This window comes from Equus asinus, chromosome 8, assembly GCF_041296235.1.
Source record: "Equus asinus isolate D_3611 breed Donkey chromosome 8, EquAss-T2T_v2, whole genome shotgun sequence".
Taxonomy (NCBI): Eukaryota; Metazoa; Chordata; class Mammalia; order Perissodactyla; family Equidae; genus Equus; species Equus asinus.
In genome coordinates this window covers 77,286,878-77,304,764 of record NC_091797.1, presented here as the reverse complement: position 1 = coordinate 77,304,764, position 17,887 = coordinate 77,286,878, and the positions used below count along the sequence as shown (strand labels likewise).

Sequence of the window (17,887 nt, the reverse complement as noted above, 5' to 3'; positions counted from 1 at the left end):
GGTGCGAAGCCGTCGAGCCGGAGGCGAGCGGGGTCCCCGGTCCCGTCCAGGGGGCCCCCGCGGGGGCCGAGAAGGGGGCGGCCCCGGCCCGACGCCCCCGCCTGCAGCCCCTCTCCCGCGGGGCCGGCGCGGGCTCCCCGCCGCTTGCAGCCCCGGCGGGCGCGGAGCCGAGCCCCACGAGGTGGAGCCCGGTCAGCCATCTTCCCTGGCTCTCGGGCCCGCGCCCGGCCGCGCGGGGCCCCGCAGCCCGGCGCCGGGCACCTACCGTTGGAGCCCCATCTCTCCTTGAGCTTCTTGACCTGCTCCAGGCTCAGCCCCGTGCTCTCGTTGACGCCGAAGTGGCCCAGCACCTCCTCCACCGTCTTTGTGTGCGCGTTCTCCATGGCTGCGGGGGCCCGGCCGGCCTCGCCTCCCGTGCCCGCGGCCTCCTGGCCTCCGCCTCGCACTCGGGCCGCGGGCTCGTGCCACCCCGGGCGCCCAGGCGCGGACCGGGCCTCTCCCCTCCGCCTCCGGCCGCTTCCGCCTCGCCGGGCGCTGAATCACCCCGCGCCCCCTCCCCCAGACAACCGCCCCTCCAGCTGCCGGCGCCCGCCCGGGCTGCGGTGGGCGGCGGGGGGCTACCAACTCTCCCTTCCCTCGTCAGAAGGGAGGCCCTCCTTCGCCCTCAACCGCCCGCCCGGAGCGCAGGCCGCGGCCCCCGAGCCCCCTCCTCGCTCTCCTGAGGTGATTCGCGGCCCCGCCCGGCCGGAGGAGGGGGCGCCCGGCCGACCCTGAGGGCGGAACCGAGCGAGGGAGGCGAGCCGGCTGGGTGGCGCGTGGCGCGCTCGCCCTGTTCCCCCAGCTCCGCACCCCCGACAGCGGCGGAGGAAACTGCGGCGGAGGAGAAGGAGGTGGCGTCGGGGACGGCTCCGCGGCGGCTGCTCTAATAGCATTTATCGGCCGCTGCCTCCCCTCTCGCCGCCGCCGCGGCATGTGGACGCCGCTCATTGGCCGAGAGGGCCCAGCGCGGCGCGGGCGGCGCGGCTCCGCCCCCTCCCGCTCCCTCCCTCCCTCCCTCCCGCGCGACTCGAGCCCTCGCGGCCGCGCAGGCCCCGCCCCCTCCCGCGCGCCGCCTCCAGGAACCCGGATCGAGGCCGGCGCGTCCCACGCCGCGCCCGCGTAGCGCTCGGGCGGCTGGAGGGTCGGCGGGCGCGGGGAGGGCGAGCCCCGGGTCCCTGCTCCGCTCGTGCAGTTCTCAATCCCCACCCACCCGCAGACGGCAAACCCGGGGGTGAAGGTCTCACGCTGGGCTCCCTGCGCTCGCCGTCCCTAGGGAACCGCCGGCCCTTTGGGGTCGGCCTCGGGCCGGGGCGGGTGGCTGGGAGGGCGAGGCCGAGGAGCCTGGGAACTGGGTCCGCGCGAGCCTCCCCGAAGCGCGCTCGGGCTCGTGTCCTTGGCTCGCCCCCTCGCCTTCCGCCTCCAGGCCGCTCTCTGCATCCTAATCTGTCTCCTTCAGAGCTCCCCTCGGGAGCCAAGGGGAGGAATTCCGCAGTTCACTTCCCACACGGCCAAAATCCCTCATCTGTTGCCTCGAGAACACCGCATCCCACACCCCCAGCCGAGCGCGCCACCGCATGCAAATATCAGCCCTTCCCCAGCGGGTTCTGTTCCCTGCCTGAGGAAATCCCACTGCGGGGGAGGAAGGGGGGGGGTTATTTTATTTTTAAGAGCCCACACAGCCTTTAATGCATGTCTCCATAGAAGTCACAGGTTATGCTACTGTAACTGCTAAGTAGCAGCGAGAATTGTGCTAGAAGGTGCTTCGCTTGGACGTTAAGATCAAGGCTATTTTCTAGATTCCCACTTTTCTCAATAGAAAAAGACTTTAATCAAAAACCTATTCTTGAGCCACACAGAATTTGCTCGTGAGGTCTGTACAAAACCTAGATAACAGCAAGGTAAAGGGAATTTTGCCAATATAAAGAAATTAGACTACTTAACAGGGGAAGGGAACTTTGCGTTGAATTCATGAACAAAAGGTGAACGTATTCGCATCACAAAGAGCAGCATTCTTAAGGGAGTATGTCGCAGAATGACCATTTAGTCCACTTTTGTATTTGGCAACAGTGTACCATCCACATGAGCCAAAACAGAGCAAAAATCGCCTCAGTTGTCCCAGATGGTTCAGCCTCAGGACTTGAGATGCATTTCTTCAACAGATGCAAATCACAGTGTATTACCCAGCTGAGAAAATCAGGCACGTCATTTCTTTAATTATTTCCAAGGAGCGGAGGCAGGCTTGCAGGTTTGATTGATACTTGGAAAAGGACCAACAAAACCCTACACGAAACGAATTCTAGTGTATGGCAATGCACGAAGAGAAACAAGGTGGAAACTGGTTAGGTCACAAGATTAGAGCCTCTTCCAGGAGGGACACGTGGCTGCACGGTGGGGATGTGGTAATGGAAGGCTGGTGGTTCTTTTCTCTCTGAGACAGGTCTGCACCATTTCCTACCAAGTCTTCTGCCTCACCTCGTCTCTTTCAGCAATGATAGAAGCACTATGGGCAGAAGGATTGTTACCTTTCTCAGCATGGAAATTATCTTGGGCGTTTCGCTTTGGGTCTCTGTTCCATGGTGCGCTCTCTGCTGGGGGTTTTAAGCACCTCTGGTGTGATTATGAGCTTCTTGAGGACTTCCCTACCTCAGCTTTTGTACTGAGTGTCCTTCCCCACATCTTCGAGTGCCTAATTCCATTTTATCATTTAGATCTCAGCTTACGTGTCACCTCCTCGGAGATGTCTTGGTTGACTACTTAAAGTGGCTACCCTCCCAAGTCACCCTCGCTATAATGTTGTTTTATTTTCTTTACAGCACTTATCTCTGATACTGTATTTTTGTTTAGCTGTTTACTCCTTGTCTCCCATTACTATGCTATAAGCTCCGTGAGAACAGGAGCTTGTCTAGCTTGTCCATCCTCAGGATGCAGAACAGTCCCTGTTATACACTTGTCATTTATTGAATGCCTACTGTTTGAGTGAATGAAAGAGTCCCAGGATCCCTCATCTATCAGGGACTTGGAAAGGGCCTCGCCATGGGAAAGCCTCAGCAAATTTTTGCTGAACTCAAGTTCACTGATTTCCAATTTGTGAAATAAACAGGAGGGCCTCTGAACTGTTGCTTCATGAGAATGGCTGTGAAGGTGAGTCAGATTTAAAACAAATAAACAAATACAAAGCTAGGCAGTATTATAGATTTCTCAGAGACGAGTACTGTGTAAGTTCATTGGTACTGTTGCCACAGTGTCATCACTCTCCTAGACTGTTCTTTGCAAGTCTCCCATTTATTGGAGGTTGGAATACTCCTTAACCTGAGACAGTGTGATTTTTAGCCTGGAGTTGGCCCCTTCTACATCACATACCAATTATGCCCTTGGTTCCTCAACCTGTTGGTGTCTCTGAAAACTATTGTTTAAAGGTTGCCAAAATTTAGCATAAACACAACCTCCCAAAAGCAGAAAGATCTAGTCACTCTTATGTAAAAAGAAACTTATGCTCAATTTATTTTATGAAGTATACATGCTTCCTATTAACAAGGTTAAACAAAGTAAGAATGGCTTTTAGAAATACCCTATTTTTCACCAAGGATTGCAGCTACACTCAATCAGTTGAGGACAGGGAGAGGAAAAAGAAGAGAAACTGTGATTCAGAAAGATGGATGATTTGATCAAAGAACCACAAAGGAATTAATAAAGGAGGACATTAGCTGGTAATAAGCAGGCTAGTTTAAGAAGCTAGGCAGACAGAAAAGTCCCAATAGAAAAGAGTGACTTTTGAAAGAGGCCCCGGCCAACTTCCCAGCCCTCTACAGCCCTTCTGTAAAGCCATGGAGATTGCAAGAGGCAGTCTGTTCCATATTTGGACAGCTCTAATCATTAAAGTAGTCTCATTCTGGACTGAATCCACCTTCCACTAACTAACTTCTCCTATACATTGATTCTTGTTTTACCCTCTGGAACAACTTTGAATAAGTTTTATCCCTCCTCTGTGTGAGATCGCTTTGAGTATTTCAGGATATCTTATAAAAGTCTTTTCTCAATGGAAAAGAACCGTTTAGTCCCTGGATGTTCCTCCTACAGCAGGAGTCTGCAACCCCTTGGCATCCTCATTGTCCAGTCCTGGAGACACCCAATAGTGAACACAAAAGTCTTGGCACAGTCTCACAGTGGAGTTATCACTGCCCACCTTGGTTGTGGATGCTTTCCCCCACGCATGGCTGATTGGTGTTAACAATCAACTCAAGTCTGAGGCCTGTATGTATAAACCATAGCCATGTTAAATCTTCCCATCGTGTACTTGCACTGTTGATTCTTTTTAACCCAATCACTGAACTCTGACTATGATGGGATGTTCTTATGTTCATTTTGGCCCATCTTTGCAGTCTGTTATGGTCTTTTGGAGTCTTCATCTTTAAGTGATGTTTTAGCTATATGCCTCCGCTTGGGTTACACACATATTTGATAAGCATGACTTATGACTTCTATGTCTTTATACAACAGAACTTCTAGACATTCATTCCAGATTAGAAAATAACCAATCAACTGGATTTAGTTGTTCAACTGCTATAAATCAACTTGACTACAGGTTCCAAAGTCAGGAAAGTGAAAGTCTTATAATGCACTCTCCTGCCTCCTTATCTCCCATAATACTTGATTATACAGCATTGGAACAGATCATTCTTTTAGTCGAGCACCTGATGTAGTCAGCTTGACTTAAGAATCACGTTAGGTGAAAAATACATATTTACATACTAGACTCAGAACTAGCACAGTAAGATTTATATTGAGAGGCAGGTGGGCACTAAGTCCGTCCAACCTAGTCACATCTGCCATCTCTTACTGACTCTGAAATGATGGGTAGAATTGTCTGCACTATTTCAATTCTTTGTTTTTATTTATTTAATAGATATAATAATAATTTATTTAATATAAATAATTATTTAATATAAGTTGAATCATTTAAGGTGATTATGGGATGTCAGTCCACTGCATTATGATCTAGGCCACATTTCTCTACTTGTCCATGAGCACTTAACGAGAAGACTGTCAAACATGTTGCTAAGATCTAGGTACAATGTCTACAACAATCTCCAAGTCCACATTCTAGTGATCTTTTCATGGAAATGTGTCCAGTTTGGCATGGCTTGTGTTACTGAACACATGCCAGTGCTGAGTGACCACCACTTTTTCTACAAGTCCACAAACTACAGTAGTCCCCCCTTATCCATGGGGAATACATTCCAAGACCCCCAGTGGATGCCTGAAACCATGGATAGTACCAAACCCTATATATACTATGTTTTTTCCTATATATATATATATACACACACGATAAAGTTTAATTTAAAAATCAGGCACAGTAAGAGAGTCACAATAATTAATAATAAAATAGAACAAGTATAATATACTGTAATAAAAGTTATGTGAATGTCTCTCAAAATCTTATTGTACTGTACTCACCCTTCTTCTTGTGATGATGTGAGCTGATTCAATGCCTACATGATGAGATGAAGTGAGGTGAGTGTTGTAGGCGTTGCAACATAGCGTTAGGCTCCTATTGACCCTCTGACGATATGCTCCAGGTGGGAAGAAGAGGGGTTGGCAGAGATCTCATCATGCTACTCAAAACAGTGCACAATTTGGGGCCGGCCCCGTGGCCGAGTAGTTGGCTTTGCGCGCTCTGCTTTAGCGGCCCGGGGTTTCACCCATTCGAATCCGCTCATCAGGGCATGCTGGGGTGGCATCCCACATGTCACAACTGGAAGGACCCACAACTAAATATACACAACTATGTACTGGAGGGCTTTGGGGAGAAAAGGGAAAAATTAAAAAATAAAATCTAAAAAAACCCCCAAAACAAACAAAAAACATGCACAATTTAAAACTTGTGAATTGTTTATTTCTGGAATTTTTCCATTTAATATTTTTGGACTGTGGTGGACCGTGGGTAGCTGAAACTACAAATAAGGGGGGACTACTGCATAACTTTAACATCTGAGAATTAACCAAACTTCACAAAATGTCTTTTCCAGAATTCGCCTCCCTGCCTCCACTAATAAGCACTCTTTTGATGGCTCAGTGTCAAAAAGCCACTGACTAGCTTCTGCTTATAAAAAAGGGACTTATTGGGAGTAGACTCCAAATTCAGAACAGCTTAATCTAGGTGCTCAAACAAAGTCACTGAGAATCTCTGTTTCTTGGCTCTGCTACTTTCCTTTGCTTTTTAGTCTCATGTGGGCTCTCTCCAGGTGGGAGCAGACATGGCCACCAGCATCTCCAGTTTACAATGCACCAAGTTTAACAATTTCAATGGAGAGAAAGGCCTAATATTTTCTCTGGGTCACGTGCCCACCCTGGACGCAAAGACTGTGGTCAGCCCCACCTGAATTACATGGACTGAGAGTGGGGAAGAAGTGGTTCCCTGAGGCAGTGGTTTTCAAACTTTGGCGTGCATCAACATCACCTGGAGGGCTCGTGAAAATACAGACTGCTGGGCGCTGCCTCCAGAATTCTCATTCAGTAGGTCTGAGATATAGCCTAAGAATTTGCATTTCTTTCTTTTTTTTTTAAGGAAGATTAGCCCTGAGCTAACATCTGCTGCCGATCCTCCTCTACTTTATATGTGGGATGCCTGCCACAGCATGGCTTGACAAGCTGTGCGTAGGTCTGCACCCAGGATCAGAACTGGCGAACCCTGGGCCACTGAAGAGGAATGTGCAAACTTAACCACTGCGCCACCTGGTAGGCCCAGACTTTGCATTTCTAACAAGTCCCCAAGTAATGTTGATGCTGTTATTTCAGGACCCACACCCTGGAAAACGATGTCCCAAAGGATAGTAGTGCCGTTACCAGAAGGAGGGGAATGAACGTTGGGTTGGCAAAACAAAAGGTGTCCACTTCACTGAGGAAAGTCAAAGCTCTAACTGGTATGGAGGAAGCAGAAGTAACCAGCACAGGACACTGGAAACCTTGTTTGGAGAGGCCATGGATTGTTCCGTTGCAGTTTTCAGTCCCATCTGACATATATCCAGCACGACCTCCCCTCCCATTCTAAGCTTCCACCAGAATAAACCATTAGCCGTCCCTCCATCCCATTGCTCAGGCTGTTCCTGCTACTTGGATCTGCATGGTGAACCCCTAATCATCCTTCAAAAGGCTCAAATCCCATCCCAGCTTGGAAGTCTCCCCTATAATGCCCCTTTCTATCACTTCCATCCTCACCACCCAGAATTAGTTGCTACTTCTTCTGTGTCCCACACTGCACTTTGTACATCACTCAACTATAGTCTAGTAACTCAGGTCTGCCTCCTTTCCAGCCTTTTTCTCACATGCCTCCCCATCTTCTACTCAACTTGAACTGTGGAGTGTCTCAGGACTTAGGACTTGACATTCTTCCCTATCTGCAATCTTTCCTTAGGCCCAGTGCTTTAAACCCCACCTAAATATTGATAACATACACACTTGTATGTCCAGACTCCTATACCCAACTGTCTACCTGGCCTCGCCACTTGGACTCATGCGAGAGTGACAGGTGGGGGGCGGGGCAGTAGGATGAACACCTTCCTCTGAGAAGTGAGCCAAGAATAATATACACCATTTGTATATTCAGACCTGAGAAGAACAGCATTTGGGGCAGAAGGACAAGCAAAGAGGCAAACACACATATGGAGAGTCCTCTTTCATGGTGCTCATCATTTGTCTATTGTTCGTCTTCTTCCATCAGATTATAAACTCCAGACGAACAGGGATCCTGTGCACGCAGAAGACACACAGTAATGAAGGAATGCATGATAATTATTTGCTTTGAGGACTCTGTTCCCTTATTTGCTTTCTGTCCCCAGTGCCTAGCACAGTGTGGGACATGTATTCAGTACATATCTACTAAATTAACTAATGAGGCCCTTCACTTCCTTTGCAACTACTGCTCTGGGAAAAAAAGTTGCCTTTAAAAAAAAAATTAAAGAAACCCATAGAGCAGTGCCAAACAAAGTACTGTGGAATGGTTTTCAAAACCATAGCTCCCTGATGGGATAATGTAGTTTAAATATAGCAGCTATTTTTCCCTCCAGTCAGTTTGTTCTTTGATTTTTGTGGAAAGATTTCAAAAGTTCTCCTCCACTGCCCTCCTTCCTCACCCCCAAGGTGCTCAGACCTTAAACAGCAAAATGCTTAAAATGCAGAGATGATACAGCCTCCTGAGCCTGTAGAAAAATGCACAGTGATTAAATGCAATTTAAATTTTCAATGATGACTTACTCAGATTCTCCCTTCCCCACCGGGTGCCAGGGCATTGCTCTAGCAGTAGTGGTAGCACAGTGAGCAGGTAGAGTTTCCGTCGGGCAGAAATCCAAGGACTGTGAATGCAGTGGATAAAGTTGCAGTGGACAAATTCCTAGAATAGGATCTTTGTTCCCAAGCTGACCAGCTCAATCCCTTGATGTCCCACAATAGAAAAAAAGGGGGCGGTGGTGGCAGGGGCATGTTTAGGTCTCCTATTGTGATCCTGCTGTAGTTACCTGATAGTTCACAAAAGATCCCAGGAGTTTGGCTGCCCTCCCAAGTCACCTTGTGATTCTCTCCTGATTTTGGAGGGGGAGGCAGGGGGACACTGTGTATCCTGAGGGAAGCATGTCTGACAAGCCTGATCCATTCCATCTGAGAGGATGCATCATGAGCCCCATCTGGCTCCAGCAGTCTGCTGAGGCTGAGGCAACGGTCCTCTCCCAGCACACCCTCGTCTGCTCCCGTCCCTCTCCAGCCTTCATCTTCCCCTGAAAGCAGCAGCTCTGGCATCTCTCAGTTGCAAGACTTCCCCTCTCTTCCTAAGCCCTTGCCTTCTTTTCTGCAATTCCTTTTGCTCCTTTCTCTCAGCCAGGGCTTCTCTCCATCTCCCAACCCTCTGCAGATGTGGGGTTGATTGGAAATGCTCTCACGCACGGCCCTCGGGACAGCCCTGTTCATTCACTCAGTCCTCCTGCACCACCCAGATCATGTCCTGATTTGGAAACAGATACACCCATTGTAAGGTCCTGTCCTGTGTCTTATATGCTGGAGTCCAGAGGTACAAGACAACTGCCTCCCCTTCTCTTAGCTGCTTTCCATCTCAAATGGTGGTAGAACCCCTGGCCTCTGCTTTAGCTTTCAAGCTCAATATTTGAATCTTCTCAGGTGGGTCCAATAGATGGGGGATGGGTGGCGTACAAGAAAGCAGAAGCTTGGCTGGAGATGTTTGCAAACATTAGACGTTTCTCTTCCATGACTCATCGGAGGAGATCGGAGTCCTCCCTCTTCCTGGAATGCAGCAAACCCATGGCCAACTCCTACCCCCACCCCACCCCAAAATAAAACAACCCACATATAGAGCCTTGTCCTCAAATTGAGATTTCCCTCAAAGATCTGACATGGCAACTTGGGGAGGGGAGCATTTTGAGGCCTCAGAACAGCCTCCAAGGGTCTTCTCTGACCTGGGAGAAGAGGGTGCTACAGAAACAGCAGGATCATTCACAAGCAAAGAAAGCGCATGTGTCGTTTTCTTTTCAAGAAAAGTGCCTTCACCCCCACTCCCTTCCCCCAACCTTCCTACTTAGTAGCTTCCTAATATAAAACCTGAGACAGACAACCTTTGCATCCTTCCAGCTAGGCTTGATTTCAGTGGTACATAAAAGGGTTCCAGAAAAAAAAAAGTCAGATGCAGATAAAAAGGAAGGAAAGGAGACAAAAATGAAGCCATCATTTATTAAACATGTACTTGCCATGCCTGCGATATGTTAGGAATTTTCACAGGTTGTCTCACTCCATGCTTAGGACAAGCCTGTCTGGTAGGTATCATTATCGTTCCTATTTTCCTGGATACTGAAAGCTGATTCTCAGAGATGTTGTCATTTGCTGAAGTCATACAATTAGAAATCACTATTCAATAAACAGTGTTGGGAATAGAAGATTATTTGTATGGAAAAGAGTTAGAGAGGACCCATTCCTCACACCATGAAATGCATCAATTTCTTATGGGAAAGAGTTAAATTTTAGGGGAAAAAAATCTGTAAAACAATTAAAAGAAGCAACAAAAGCATAAATGTGTGGAAGGGAGATAAATTTCTAAGTACTTCAGATAAAGAAACATTTTAAATTTGCATAACAAAATGTTACAAAACAAATGGAGGAAATACATGCACAGAGTTTTGGAAAGAAACTAGATGATTCCTGCAAAAATCTTTTAATGCAAGGATCTGCGATTGCATGACTGTGTTACAGCGCTCAGAGAAAGACACATGCACATAGATCTTGAATGTAGCAAGTATCTCTGCAGCTGGTCCTCTGACCAGGTTAATTTCCTGGTCCCAGATTAGTCCCTACTCCCACTGTGGTAAGGGGAGGGGATCATTCTGAGTCCAGCAGAACTGCAGTCTCCCCAGGGTGGGGAAGGGACAGCTGTGTAATTCACTGCACAGGGAGCTGAGAGAGAGGCGAAGCAGAGAGTTACGTCCACTAAAAACGCATGAAGTTTCTGCCAGCAGAATGCAGTGACCTGAGCTGGAATTCTGCCAGGACAGTGGGATTAACTTCCCAAGCGCTAGCCAAAACGGGCCCCGGCATTTTTATTTTTATTCGTTTTCCATTACAACTGCACAGCAACGCAAACAAGCCCCAAAACAATATGAGCCACCGAGAGTCATTTTCCCTTGCGGGGTGCCATCTCCACACCACACATCTTGCTGACCTTATCTTACCGAAGTTTAAAATCGAGAGCTTGATTACTCACTTTCCCACCAACGATAATGGGAGAAAGGCATTATGATTGTCCAATTGAAGCAGTATGCTCACAAACAAGGGAAATAAAGCAAGATGTGCACATGGAGCTGCCCATTGTAACCAGGAACAATAACTTGAGAAGTCAGTGGAAATCTAAGAAAAGATAGGTCCAGCTCTCCCAGTCCCTCAAAATGAGGGGCCTTAGGCACTGGAATTGAAAGAGATCTAACCGCAGGCATAAATGTCAATTAAAAAGATGATGAGATGGGGAGAGAATTGAAAGGGCTTAGTGCATTAGATCCAGACTTCAGGCTAATGATACTCTCAGAGGATACTCGCTACATGTCAGACGTTAGGTATGTTTTAACATGATTTGTTCTGTTCTTCCACTTACATGATTTGATGTTATCATAGGTCTTCTGAATATCACCTTTTGGGAATTGTAGGGAAACAAATTCAGAGAACTGCAGCCACCTGCACGTGTGAATGTGTGATCTTAGGGAAAGTACTTAACCCGAGTCCCTAGTTCCTCATTGCTCAAATGTGGATAGCAGAATCTAGCTCATGCAGCTTTTGCAAAGGTGAAATGAGAGAAGGCATGTGAAGCGCGTCACACAGTGCCTCTCAGAGCTCGTAGAGAGACAGACCTTATCTTAGGCTCATCTTAAGATCCAGCCCTCTGAAAATAATTCTTTTGGTTCAATCTCATAAGAGCAAACACATTCATTAACATTATTGAGGATATAGAGGCTTCATATTTTTCCTTTTTTCAGTAAGAAACACAGCAGACATATAAAAAATAATAATAACAATAAACACCTGTATACCCACCATCCAGTTTAAGAAATCTGTGATTGGTACAGTGGGAGTTCCTTGTGTGCTCCTTGAATTCATTGTCCTCCTCGCCTTACCAGTGGTAACCTCTATCCTGAACTTGGAGTTTGTCATTCTCATGCATATTTTTATATTTTTACTACAGATATATAGAACCACCAATTATTTTTCAAACTGTGCTGTTTTGCATTTTTCAAATTGTACATAAATCTCACCAATTCTGTGCATATCTCGCATTTTTTTTACTCATCATTATGGTTTTTTCTTTTGTAGGTTTATCCACATAGATATATGTAGATCCACTCCTTCATTTTTTTTGTTATATAGTTACATATATTTTTTAAATAAACAAAACAACACAGGAAAAGCTGAAATTCTCATTGTTGCCTTTCCTTGTAGTCCATATTATAAGTAGTTTATAACGTTAGGTTTCCCAGATAAAATCAAAGATGAGGATTTCACTTTCTCTCTCTTCCCTAAAACACTTAGCTCTGTTTTTCCCCCGGCTTCCAAAATTGATGAGACTTCATTTAAGGCTGTCAAATCTTACACTGCAGGTGCCTGTAAATAGACTAGTTTGCATTGTAGAGAATTTATGTTCGCGTGACAGTCAGGTCCCACCCCCTCTCTCAGACTGTGAAGGCTGCTCCTACCTTGAAGAAAGCTGAAGCCAGCATTGCCGTGGGGTCTGGCACTGTGAGGGTACTGGCTGATGGCAATTTCTCAATTGTCAGACTTTTGATACAGCCTTAATATTAAAAGAGAATTGAGTAAAACCTGCAGGTCAGCATGAATTTGTCACTCCCCTCGCCCCAATTCTCCATTAGGAATATTTCAGAGTAATTTTAAGGACAAATGATGCATAACCCAGACATCTGCATAGGAACTCACCTCAATAATTCAGACTCTTCAGTTTGCCTGAGAATTACTGTATGGGAGGGTTGTTCACCCTAAATCATATATATTGTACTTTGTTGGCAATTTAAGGAACTTTCAGAGGTTGTTTTGACTATAGTTAATTTTCACCTTACGCATCACATATGCTGTCATTCCTTTAAGTTTTCAGTAAATGCTAGTTATTATTGTTGCTATTATTAGAGAGGTGAAGTATATAACTGATTTGCAAGAATTCTGAAAGAAGAAAATCCGTTTGAGGCGTCATGGAAAACGGTCAATGCTTACAAAGATGATGCTTGGGTCTTCAGATAATGTGTTCCGGGGTGGACAGGCGGGCTGCTGAGGTGGAGTATACCCACACAGCGGACAGGCTTCCACCCCAAGATTTGTTACTGAGCTAACCTTTGGCATACACACAATTGGATTTTATAGTGCCCAGCTTCCTTTTTTTAAATTATTATGGTGAATAACACAAAATTTACCATCTTAACATTTTTAAGTGTACAGTATAGTATTATCTATATGCACATTTTTGTGCAACATATCTCTAGAACTTTTTCATCCTGAAAAACTGAAACTCTATACCCACTGAACAACAACTTCCCTTTCCCCTCCTCCCCCCAGTCCCTGGCAACTACCATTCTAGTTTCTGTTGCTAAGCATCTGACTACTTTGGATACCTCATATAAGTGGAATCATGCAGTATTTGTCTTTTTACGATTGGCTTATTTCACTTAGCATAATGTCCTCAAGGTTCATCCACATTGTAGCATGACAGCATTTCCTTATTTTTTTAAGGCTGAAAAATATTCCATTGTACGTATATACCACATTTTCTTTGTCCATTCATTTGTTGATGGGTACTTGGGTGGCTTCCACTTCTTGGCTATTGTGAATAATGCTGCGATGAACACGGGTGTGCAAATATCTCCTCAAGATCCTGTTTTCAATTCTTTTGGGTCTCTACCCAGAAGTGGGATTGCTGGATCACATGGTAACTCTATTTTTAACTTTTTTGAGGAATCTCCATACTGTTTCCCATGGAGGCTGCTCCATTTTCCATTCCCACCAACAGTAGTGCCCTACCTTCTTCTGATCCTTGCTATATTGTCCTGCTTTGCCCCCTAGTTTGTTGAGCTCAGCTTTTACCCGTGCTCTCTATTCTGCTAATTCAACTCTGGTTACACTAGCTGCTCGGGGCTCTGGCAGCTCCGGCAGCTCCAGCAGCTCCACTCTGTTCAGCTCCCTTGGTTAGGCCTCCGAGAGTGATTCCAGATGGAGCAGGGCTCAGGCACAGGACCTGAGGTCCCAGCGACCAAACCATCTATGGGCTATTTTCTTTCTAAATCTGGGAAGCATTGACATTTGTCTCTTATTTTCCTCCTCTTTCTTCTAGGACGGAAGATGTAACTGTCAGAAGGAGTCTGTCGGCCTCATTCTGTTGTTTTTGTGCTCTTGAGGCCGTTGAAGTGGATGAAACGGGCTCTCAGAAGCCCAGGTACATAGAATCTAAACATTTAGTAGAACCTTCCTCCCAGTTCTCTTGCTCCTCAGGGTCACCTGTGGCTCTAAGGGTTTGATAGCACTGAGCTCTTAAAGGGAAAGGCTCAGAGTCATGAATGATTCAATTCCCAAGTCACAGAAGGATGGAGTCCTTGCTCAGATCATTCCCTTAAGCTCTATATCAGACAAGAAAATTACAGGCTATTTCTTCTTCTGTACAACCACCCCACCAGTGGACAGTCTGGCTCACTGCTAGTCCTGAGCTCTGAGTCCTGAATCATCTTCCAACCAGGGTCAGTCTAGCACTGGCAGCTTCCTACTTGCGCCTAATTCATTTGGCTTCAGCTGTAGATTTGACCTGTTGGTGTTCAGAGGTCCACATTAGACTTGTGGGGAAGGGTGGCAGGTATGGAAGGAGACACAAAAACCTTCAAACATTATTCTTTCCCTCTGGAACTGTACTTTCTAGTTTCAGTGATGGAGAAAGTTGAAAAGAGAGAAGAGAGAAAAGGTTCAAAATGGTCTTCCTTCTCAGCTCATGAATTCTTGGGCCGAGTACTTATTGACGCTATGTCTTCTGGAAACATGGGTAGGCTGGAACCTGTATCAATTAATTGACCTATTTGATTTAGCCCTGGAAAAATGAGGTTTCATCTCTAAAGGGGGTTCATGATGAATCTAATTTCCCTCTCTGGATCCTAAGGTTCCACTAAAGAGACATCCTGTTGGAGAATTTGGGAATAGGGAAAGATAATTGGAATCTGACTCCAGGGGGAGGTAAGTCTCATGCTTTTAAAAACCATGTTAACCCCATTCTCTTTTTCCATTCTCATTTCTGATTGGTACCCGTGATGGTCAGTTTTAAGCGTCAACTTGGCTAGACTACAGTTCCCAGTTATTCAATCAAACACTAATCTAGTTGTTGCTGTGAAGATATTTCGTAGATGTGATTTATATTCATAATCAATTGACTCTACTGGAGGCACCACACTTCCTGATTTCAAATTATATTACAAAGCTACAGTAATCAAACAAGTATGCTATTGGAATAAAAAGACGCATAGATCAATGAAATAGAATAGAGAGGCCAGAAATAAACCCATGCATTTATGGTCAATTAATTTATGACAAAAGAGCTAAGACTATACAATGTGGAAAGGATAGTCTCTTCGATAAATAGTATTGGGAAAACTGAACAGCCACATGCAGAAGAATGAAACTGGACCCCCATCTTACAGCATACACAAATGTCAGCTCAAAATGGATTAAATATTTAAATTTAAGATCTGAAACTGTAAAACATCTAGAAGAAAACATAGGGGGTAAGCTCCTCAACATCAGTCTTGGTAATGATTTTTTGGATTTGACACCAAAAGCAAAGGCAACAAAAGTAAAAATAAACAAGTGGAACTATATCAAACTAAAAAGCTTTTGCACAGCAAAGGAAATAATCAACAAAATGAAAAGGCAATTTAGGGGATGGGAGAAAATATTTGCAAATCATATATCTGATAAGGGATTAATACCCAAAATATGTAAAGAACTCACACAACTCAACAACAAAAAAAGGATCTGATTAAAAAATGGGTAGAGGAACTGAAGAGACATTTTTCCAAAGAAGACATACAAATGGCCAAAAGATACATGAAAACGTGTTCAACATCATTAATCATAAGGGAAATGCAGATTAAAACCACAATGAGATATCACCTCACACCGTTAGAATGGCTGTCATAAAAAGGACAAGAGATAAGTGTTGGCGAGGATGTGGAGCAAAGGGAACCCTTAGGCACTGTTGGTGAGAATGTAACTTGGTGCAGCCACTATGGAAAACAGTATGGAGGTTGCTCAAAAAATTAAAAGTAGAACAACTATGTGATCCAGCAATCCCACTTTTGGGTATACATCCAAAGGAAATGAAAACAGGATATCGAAGAGATATCTGCCCTTCCATGGTCATTGCAGCATTATTTATAATAGCCAAGATATGGAAACAACCTGTCTGTCAATGGATGAATTTGGTGTATATATATATACACACAACGGAATATTATTCAGCTATGAGAAAGAAGGATATCCTGCCATTTGCAACAACATGGATGAACCTCAAGGGCATTATGCTAAGTGAAATAAGCTAGATAGAGAAAGACAAATACTGCATGGTATCACTTATATCTAAAAAAAAAAAAATCAAAGTTAAAATCATAGAAGCAGAGAGTAGAAAAGTGGTTCCCAGAGGCTGGAGGTGGGAGAAACAGGGAGAGGTTGGTAAAAGGGTACAAACTTTCAGCTATGTGATGAATAAGGTCTGAGCACCTAATGTAAGACACAGTGATTATAGTTGATAACACTGCACTGTATGAGTGAAGTCTGCTAAGAGAGTAGAACTTAAATGTTCATATAGATAGCTAGATATGTGAGGCGATGGATGCGTTAATTAACTAGACGGGAGGAATCTTTTCACAATGTATATGTAAATCAAATCATCATGATGTATACTTTAAATATCTAACAATTTTGTCAATTATACCTCAATAAAGCTGAAAAAAAATCAGTTGACTTTAAGAAAGTGAATTTATTTTGGATAATCTGATCCAATCAGTTGAAAGACCTTAAGAGCACTGAGACTTCCTTGAGGAAAAAGCAATTCTGCCTGTGGTGAGCGGCTTCAGTTTCTGCTGAAGAGTTTCCTTCCAACCTGCCCTTCCTGATGCCCTCCCTATGGATTTCAGATTTTCCTGGCCAGCCCCCAGAATTACATAAGCCAAGTCCTTGCAATAAATCTCTTACTATATGTCCCCTACTGGTTCTGTTTCTCTAGTAGAACCCTGGCTGACACAGTACCCTGCATGTGTGTTCTGGAGGAGCTAGAATGATCTCATAGTCCTCAAATGTGCCAACTGCATTTCCACCTCTGTGTTGCAGCTTGTTCCTTACACGCTGCTGGAATGTCCTCTTCCACAAGGCCACTTTTCAAGTCTCACATCTTGCCTTCAAGGACCAGTTTGAAGAGCTGCCTCTGTGAAGCCTTCCTGGCTGCCTCAGATCTGTCAGTGCTCCCTCTTCTGAATTCATACAGCATTGCGGGTGACCACTCATTTGGCCCGCAGACCGACTTTATCTTGCTATAACCCTAGAAGGGTCAGAACCATGACTTCTTTTTTTTTTTTGAAAGACTTTATTTTTCCTTTTTCTCCCAAAGCCCCCTGGTACATAGTTGTGTATTTTTAGTTGTGGGTCCTTCTAGTTGTGGCATGTGGGATGCCGCCTCAGCATGGCTTGATGAGCAGTGCCATGTCCGCCCCCAGGATCCGAACCCGTGAAACCCTGGGCCACCAAAGCACAGCATGTGAACTTAACCGCTTGGCCACGGGGCCTGCCCCCCAGAACCATGACTTCTACATCTTTGTTTCCCTAATCCTAACTGCTGCTCTACCCAAAGAATATACTCAGACATTACTGAAGCTCTACCAGCATAAGCAGAGGGCCCTCTTTAGCTTTCTGATGCATTTCATAATTCCTGTCCCTTCACAGGTGCCAACCTTTTTAAGGGTGTGGAGCATCCCCACCCATCTTCTGGGGCTCAGGTACGCTAGAATAACAGAAGGGGGCCCTTTGAAACATGATTCAAATAGGGAATAGAGCCAAAGACCTGATTTTGATGTAGAAACACATAGGAGTTATGTAAAGAGGCTGAGGAAAGGTCTTGCTGCTCAGTCTTCAGGCCAGAGTTTCACTTTTTCCAATTCCTCTACCTGCAGGGATTTGAAGTCCCCTCTGGCTCAATGCAGGGAAAACCTGACAGAATTGCATGTCCAACAACCTGAGCCAAAGTTCCTAAGTGGAGGTGACAAGGAAGGAAATGGGG

General features: G+C 45.4%; 1 protein-coding gene across 2 annotated transcripts in view; it reads right to left on the bottom strand.

The window, feature by feature from the left end:
- Positions 1–521, bottom strand: part of ATP2A2 (ATPase sarcoplasmic/endoplasmic reticulum Ca2+ transporting 2) — a 58,865-nt gene extending 58,344 nt beyond the window's left edge. For both annotated transcript variants that reach the window (XR_011505326.1, XM_044775900.2), the window contains exon 1: positions 266–521. Coding sequence is in view for 1 of the 2 variants with exons in the window: in XM_044775900.2 (XP_044631835.1) it covers positions 266–383 (118 nt within the window). In the remaining variant the exon portion in view is untranslated. The remainder of the gene's footprint in view (positions 1–265) is intronic.
- Between the last annotated feature and the right edge of the window lie 17,366 nt (positions 522–17,887).